The sequence below is a fragment of the Ursus maritimus genome, unplaced genomic scaffold (assembly GCF_017311325.1).
Source record: "Ursus maritimus isolate PB19 unplaced genomic scaffold, ASM1731132v1 scaffold_17, whole genome shotgun sequence".
Taxonomy (NCBI): Eukaryota; Metazoa; Chordata; class Mammalia; order Carnivora; family Ursidae; genus Ursus; species Ursus maritimus.
Genome location: NW_024424119.1, coordinates 48,381,623 through 48,389,876, shown reverse-complemented (window position 1 = coordinate 48,389,876; position 8,254 = coordinate 48,381,623). Strand labels below are relative to the sequence as shown.

Sequence of the window (8,254 nt, the reverse complement as noted above, 5' to 3'; positions counted from 1 at the left end):
TGCGAGAAACAAATAAACAAATCATAAAATGGGCAGAAGATATGAACAGACACTTTTCCAATAAAGACATACAAATGGCTAACAGACACATGAAAAACTGTTCAAAATCATTAGCCATCAGGGAAATTCAAATCAAAACCACACTAAGATACCACCTTACGCCAGTTAGAATGGCTAAATTGACAACACAAGAAACAACAATTATTGGAGAGGATGTGGAGAAAGGGGATCCCTCCTACATTGTTGGTGGGAATGCAAGTTGGTACAGCCACTCTGGAAAACAGTGTGGAGGTCCCTTAAAAAGTTAAAAATTGAGCTACCCTATGATCCAGCCATTGTACTACTGGGTATTTACCCCAAAGATACAGATGTAGTGAAGAGAAGGGCCATATGCACCCCAATGTTCATAGCAGCTCTGTCCACAATAGCAAAATCGTGGAAGGAGTTGAGATGCCCTTCAACAGACGACTGGATTAAGAAGTTGTGGTCCATATATACAATGGAATATTATTACTCAGCTATCAGAAAGAATGAGTTCTCAACATTTGCTGCAACGTGGACAGCACTGGAGGAGATAATGCTAAGTGAAATAAGTCAAGCAGAGAAAGACAATTATCATATGGTTTCTCTCATCTATGGAACTAAAAACTAGGAAGATCAGTAGGAGAAGAAAGGGATAAAGAAAGGGGGGATAATCAGAAGGGGGAATGAAGCATGAGAGACTATGGACTCTGAGAAACAAACTGTGGGCTACAGAGGCGAGGGGTGTGGGGGAATGGGATAGGCTGGTGATGGGTAGTAAGGAGGGCACGTATTGCATGGTGCACTGGGTGTTATATGCAACTAATGAATCATGGAACTTTACATCAAAAACCAGGGATGTACTGTATGGTGACTAACATAATAAAAAAATATTAAAAAAAATAAATCTATTGCAAATACTTCTGATAACTTAAAAAAAATGAGCTAGGGTATGCTGACCTATTAATTGTTGTGAAGATTGTTTCACTCCTCGAGTGGTGGTAGACTGGTTCTGGAAGCACTTGTGATCCAGTGGGCTGAAAGTGAGCTGTCCATGCATAGTCCAGGGGTCCTGAGCACTGTTATTGCACAGCTGCAATGTCTTGGCCGTGGCTGGGGGCTTGGGGACCCCTGATCTGGACTGACTTCTGGATGGACTCTCAGGGAATTCATGGATATCAAGTCAAGGCTGTCCTTATGGTGGTTAAGTGAGCCAGGTTGTAGTTGGCTGAGAGCAGGAAGGGACAGGAAAGGAGGAAGGAATAGGGGAGGAGGAGGAAAAGAAGGGTGCGTGTGTGTGATCAGTGTCTCCCATTTCTACCCCTTCAGGTCCTACCTGGAAATTCTGACCATCCTCAGATTTTGTCACCATCACTAGGTGTTCAGTCTGTCTCGCCTATTTGGTTTGCCTTCCCTTCTCCTCAAGAGGACTTGCTATGGGGCACCTGGGTGATGCAGTCAGTTAAGCGTCCAACTCTTGGTTTCGGCTCAGGTAGCAAATTCGGGGTCATGGGATCGAGACCCACATCAGACTCTGTGCTCAGTGTGGAGTCTGCCTGGGACTGTCTCTTTCTTTCTCTCTGCCCCTCCCCCCACCTCTAAAATAAATAAATCTTAAAAAAAAAAAAAAGAGGACTTGCTGCAACCTCAGTGTTCTTCCTCCCCTGTTAACAGCAGCATGGACTAAAGAGTTGGAGCTGGAGCAGCCTTTTCTCAGGAACAGGAGCCAGGAGGAGCTGTGGGCTTTTCACATGGAGTATCCCCTGGGACCTAATCCCCAATCTCCTAGTTAGAGACAAGATGGGGCAAATGTCCAACCTCCCAGCTGGCCCTTCTGGGCCCTGGATTTGTGAGTCCCAGCAGTGTCAGGAGCACCTTTGTCTCAGAGTGACCGGGTCTGTGACTCCTGGGAGCACTGCACCTGGTACCCTTGCCCTAGGCACAGCAGGGGAGGGCTCCTTCTCCCCCTGCCCCAACCTGCCATGGAGTCTACACATTCTTATCAGATTCAAGTTCACTTAAAGAAAACCTATCATTTCTCAGGAAATCTTAATAATAAATGAATTGGACAGGTTTAGGGTAGGGTGGGCTACACAATCATTGTCTTCAAATTTCTACTGTTCTGTACATAGGAAAAGTGAACAGACTTGTTCCCTGTAACTCCAGAAGGTAGAGAGATGGCTCATCCATAAATATCTGCTGAAGTAATAGAGGCTTTTGCATGCAAGGTTACTTTAAATCTCTTAAATTATGAAATATATCATATATAAAGCACAGTGTATAAAACACATAGGACAGTGTTCTTACAGTTTTACCAGCTATGTGTATATGTATTGTTTATATTTGCCTATTTTTGTTTTTTACATGAATGGAACATTTAGCTTCTTTCACTCAATTTTATGTTTAAAAAAATTTTTTTTTATTTCCTGTGGTCAACTGATCTTCGACAAAGCAGGAAAGAATATCCAATGGAAAAAAGACAGTCTCTTCAGCAAATGGTGTTGGGAAATTGGACAGCCCCATGCAGAAGAATGAAACTGGATCACTTTCTTACACCATACACAAAAATAAACTCAAAATAAATGAAAAACCTAAATGTGAGACAGGGCTCCATCAAAATCCTAGAGGAGAACATAGGTAGCAACCTCTTTGACCTCAGCTGCAACAACTTGTTGCTAGACATGTCTCTTAATGCAAGGGAAACAAAAGCAAAAATGAACTATTCAGACTTCATCAAGATAAAAAGCTTTTGCATGGCAAAGGAAACAGTTGACAAAACTAAAAGGCAACATATGGAATGGGAGAAGATATTTGCAAATGTCTTATCAATAAAGGGCTACTATCCAAAATCTATAGAGAACTTACCAAACTCAACACCCAAAAGACAAAAAAATCCAGTCAAGAAGTGGAGAGAAGACAAAAAAAAAAAAAAAAAAAAGTGGAGAGAAGACATGAACTGACATTTCTCCAAAGAAGACAGACAAATGGCCGACAGACAAATGGCCAACAGACAAATGGAAAAAGCCTCAAAAGCACTGGGCATCAGGGAAATACAAAACCACTGGGTGTTACATGCACCTGATGAATTGTTGAACACTACATCTGAAACTAATGAGGTACTATGTGTTGGCTAATTGAATATAAATGAAAAAAAATTGAATTTAATGAAAAAAAAAAAAGAAAAGGTACCATAAAAGGAACCACAATGAGACCTCACACCAGTCAGAATGGCTGAAATTAACAACTTAGGAAACAACAGATGTTGATGAGGATGCAGAGAAAGGGGAACCCTCTTACAGTACTGGTGGGAATGCAAGCTGGTGCAGCCACTCTGGAAAACAGTATGGAGGTTCCTCAAAAAGTTAAAAATAGAGCCACCCTATGACCCAGCAATTTCACTACTAGGTATTTATCCAAAGGATACAAAAATAGTGATTTGAAGGGGCACCTGCATCCCAATGTTCATAGCAGCAATGTCCACAGTAGCCAAACTGTGGAAAGAGCCAAGATGTCCATCAACAGATGAATGGATAAAGAAGAGGTGGTGTGTAAACACACACACACACACACACACACACACACACACACACACACACAGAGTGTAATATTGCTCAGCTGTCAAAAAGGATGGATTTTCACCATTTGCAATGGTGTGAATGGAACTAGAGGGTATTATGCTAAGTGAAATGTCAGTCAGAGAAAGGCAAATACCAGATGATTTCACTCATGTGGAATTTAAGAAACAAAACATGAACGTAGGGGAAGGGAAGAAAAAATAAAATAAGACAAAATCAGAGAGGGAGACAAACCATAATATTCTTAACTCTAGGAAACAAACAGGGTTGCTGGAGGGGATGTGCTTGGGGATATGGGGTAACTGGGTGATGGCATTAAGGAGGGTACTTGATGTACTGAGCACTGGGTGTCATACACAACTGATGAATCACTAAATTCTACCTCTGAAACTAATAATATACTATATGTTAATTAAGCTGAATTAAAAAAAACTTAAGAAATTTATATGAGTATAGTTGACACACAATGTTACATTAGTTTCAGGTATACAACATAGTGATTCAACAACTCTATATGTCATGCTGTGCTCACCACAAGTATAGCTACCATCTCTCACCATACGACACTATTACAATACCATTGACTACATTCCCTGTGCTGTGCCTTTTATTCCTGTGACTTTTTCATTTCATAACTGGAAGCCTGTACCTCCACTCCCCTTCACCCATTTGGCCCACTCCCTACCTCCTTCCCCTCTGGCAGCCATCAGTTTGTTCTGTATTTATAGTCTGATTCTGCTTTTTGTTTATTCTTTCTTTTTTTTTTTTTAGATTCCACATATTATAAGTGAAATCATATGGTATTTGTCTTTCTCTGTCTGGCTTATTTCATTTAGTGTAATACCCTCTAGGTCCATCCATGTTTGATTTTACATTTTTGACATTCATTCATATCGATACTTGTAGCTACAGGTCATTCATTTTCCTGATGCATAAGAAAGGTTCATGCTGTCCCACCTAATATCTTTAAGGCTTTTCATTTTGGAATTCAGAATCTTTCTAATTTTAGAGATATAAGGTTGTACATATTTATGATGATTTGATATGCATATACTTTGTAGAATGATGACCCTAATAAACACATCCATCACCTTACAGAGTTACCATTTTTGTTTTGTGGTGAGAATGCTCAAGATTATATACTCTCCCAGCAAATTGCAAATGTATAACACAGTATTGTTAACTATCATCACCGTGCTGAACATTAGATCCCAGAACTTATTCATCTTATAGCTGAAAACTTGTACTCTTTGAAGGTCCATTTAATCATCTGCCATACCTTCTTTTTTCCTCTCCAGGAAGGTGGCTACATTTTTTTCCCTCCTTTATATCCAGTCCCCTTAGTTCCTCCTGGGTAATGTTATATTTTTCTCCCAACTTTTCTTCACTTGTTTCCTTCACATCCCACAGCTTTAGATTGTATTTCTCTTATTTATTTATTTATTTTTTAATTTTAATGTTTTTTTTATTATATTATGTTAGTCGCCATACAGTACATCCCCGGTTTCCGATGTAAAGTTCGATGATTCATTAGTTGTGTATAACACCCAGTGCACCATGCAATACGTGCCCTCCTTACTACCCATCACCAGTCTATCCCATTCCCCCACCCCCCTCCCCTCTGAGGCCCTCAGTTTCTTTCTCATAGTCCATAGATTGTATTTCAGAAGTCTGAAGTGCTGAACAGCATTCCTCATGAAGATTCTCTTTGATAGTGAAATTCTGGGGTGGAGGGAGGAGGGATGGAGAAAGGAGGTTGGGGGGCATTTTGTTATTGTGGATATTAGGGAGGCCTTCTCTGTACCCACTGGAATTCCTAAGAAAGTTGACAGCATAGTGGTGAGGTCCTAAAGACAGAATCATTTATAGTGAAACACTTGGAAACACTGAAATAATTTCAGGAGACCCTTGGACTGAACTCACTTTGAGGATGTATGGCAGTCTGACCTCATTACAGATCTTCAAATCTTATCTGGGAAAGGTCCATAAACACACTTTCGTATAATTTTGATATAGTGTCTGAAATTTATCTGGGGCTTGCTATATGCCAGACACTGTCCCAAATACTTAAAACAGAAATAATATATGTCTTAGGACACTTGTTACATCATTTAATCCCCACAACAATTCACTTTTCATATGAGACCTGAGGCACAGAGAGGTTAATGTACTTGTCCAAGATCATGGGGTTGGTAATGGTGGATTTGGGCTTCCAGGCCAAGTGGTATAATTTCAGAACTAGGGAACAGAAGCTCAGAGGGGTTAAGTAAATGATCCAAAGTCACTAAATTTAGAATTTTTCCTTTGATGCCCACAACCATGTGGTGAGATTATTGTATTTATTAGGTAGATAAGGAAAATGAGAGTTCAGGACACTTAGTGGCTTGATTATGGTCACACAATTTGTGAGACCAAGTTGTAACTTAAGTTTTCACTCAGAATCTTGGGGGCTAATTACTATGCCGGTGAAGCTGCCTTCTCTGACAGATATGCAGACAGCTTGGAGATGTTATGAGCTGTTCCAAAGGTAACAAGAAAATCCATTAGCCAGACCCAAGGAGTTTGTGCACAAGATGAATAACTCATATGATGAGAACATTGACTTACTGAGGCTTCGTATGAGCTGCCCTATATCCTAACAGATTAAAAAAAATTACTACAGAAGTTTTTCCAGCTTTTCACCAGGATACTTTATACACAACACTGGTTATGCCTGTGACACACATGAGCCAGAGACTGCAAAAATAAAAAAAGGAAACTGTGTGTTTGATATAGTAAGACATCAATATCTGTGTCTCATTTTATTTATTTTTTACCAAAAAGTATAATAACCTATGGCAATTGTCTCATCTCCACTTATTGGACTGTAATTAATTTTGAAGACAGAGCTATGATTGATATGTCTTTGCAATATTTTCATAATTCAGTATAGTTCCTGGCACACAGCAGGTGTTTCATGGGTTCTCGTTGAATGAAAGAATGGGTTTTGCTATTCTGCCCTTCTGATCAGCTTTTTCAAGGCCTGCTTCATGTCCTTATTCCTAAGACTATAGATAAAAGGATTCAGCATGGGGGTAACGACTGTATAGATGACAGTGACCACACGATCCTTTGTCACTGAGTAGGTGGATGAAGGGCGAATGTACACAAATATTATCGTTCCATAGAATAGTGCCACAACCGTGAGGTGGGATCCACAGGTGGAGAAGACCTTGTACCTGCCTCGCCCGGAAGGGACCCTCAGAACAGCACGGGTGATAAAAACATAAGAGACAATGATCAAGACGAAGGGACTCATGATCACAAAGGAGCCCTCTGTGAAGGCCAAAAGCTCATTGACGGAGGTGTCAGAGCAGGAGAGTGTCAGCAGTGGCTGGACGTCACAGAAGAAGTGGTGGATGACATTGGGCCCACAGAAGGTTAGGCGGGACATGAGAATCGTGTGGGTGAGTGAGTGGAGGTGGGACAGCACCCAGGATGCCATCACCAGCAGGAGACAGCGCCGGGGGCTCATGGTCATGGTGTAATGCAGCGGGTTACAGATGGCCATGTAGCGGTCAATAGCCATGGCAGCCAAGAGGAAGCTATCAGTGATCCCAAAGGCCACAAAGAAATACATCTGTGTGAGGCACTGAGCAAAGGGAACCTTCTTGTTCTTGCTCAACATGTTTGCCAGCATCCGTGGCACAATGACACTTGTAAAGCAGATATCCACCAGGGACAGGTTGGAAAGGAAGGAGTACATGGGGGTATGGAGGCGGGCATCCCCCCGGATGGCTGCAATGATGAGTGAGTTGCCAGCCACGTTGACCAGATACATGGCGAGGAAGCTGGCAAAGAGCCACCCCTGCTCTTTGGGGTCACTGGTCAGTCCCAGGAGGAGGAATTCAGTGATGTGACTCTGGTTTCCCCTCAGCAGTGATTTCCTGTAAGTAAAAAATATGAAGGAGCGTTAGGTGTGTGTCCTTGCTTGGGGTCTTCAATCTGGTAGAGGAGATATCTTATAACTTATTCCAGCTTGTGCCCTGCAGAAGGGAGTCATCCATGTACCTCCCCATATATTTTATGATATGACTTCATAGAATTGGTGTTGGGTACCTTGATTTCAATTCCAACTTTGCATCTGACTAATTTTGTGAACTTGAACAAGGTACTTCATCTCTTACTTTTTATCCAAAAGACAAAACTTGTAATACCCATGTTCTTAGGCTATTCTGATGATATGTGGTAAAGATCTTTGGAAAAATGTTCCGAGAGTAATCATTTTGCTTCATTTCCCAAGTTGTATCTAAGACACTTAGATTTTGCATCTATCTACCAGGGTAGGGACATTTTGCTGGCCTCAGGTGTTTTGTTTTGTTTTTTGAGAGGGAAAGGAAGAAGGTGGGGAGGGGCAGTGGGAGAGGGAGAGGGAGAGAGAGAATCTTAACCAGGCTCCATGCCCAGTGTGGAGCCCAACATGGAGCTCGATCTCACAGCCCTGAGATCATGACCTGAGCCGAAATCAAGAGTCAGATGCTTAGCCAGCTGAGCCACCCAGGTGCACCTGGCCTCAGTTTCTGATCAGCCTGCTAACCTCTTGTTGCTTCTACCTGGTGCTTCTCGCCAGGATTTCTACCTTCTGCTTCTGCTGGGTAAGGAAGGTAGGGTATCCTAAG

The 8,254-nt window shown here is 41.6% G+C and overlaps 1 protein-coding gene across 1 annotated transcript; it reads right to left on the bottom strand.

The window, feature by feature from the left end:
• Positions 1 to 6,585: 6,585 nt before the first annotated feature.
• LOC103670470 (olfactory receptor 1L6-like) lies at positions 6,586 to 7,733 on the bottom strand. Its single transcript, XM_008698925.2, has one exon. It carries the CDS (start codon positions 7,414 to 7,416, stop codon positions 6,586 to 6,588), a length of 831 nt encoding a protein of 276 aa, XP_008697147.2. The 5' UTR covers positions 7,417 to 7,733.
• Between the last annotated feature and the right edge of the window lie 521 nt (positions 7,734 to 8,254).

Excerpts from the sequence above, each read along its gene's own strand:
- LOC103670470 (XM_008698925.2), bottom strand. The coding sequence starts at position 7,416 with ATGTATCTGGTCAACGTGGCTGGCAACTCACTCATCATTGCAGCCATC.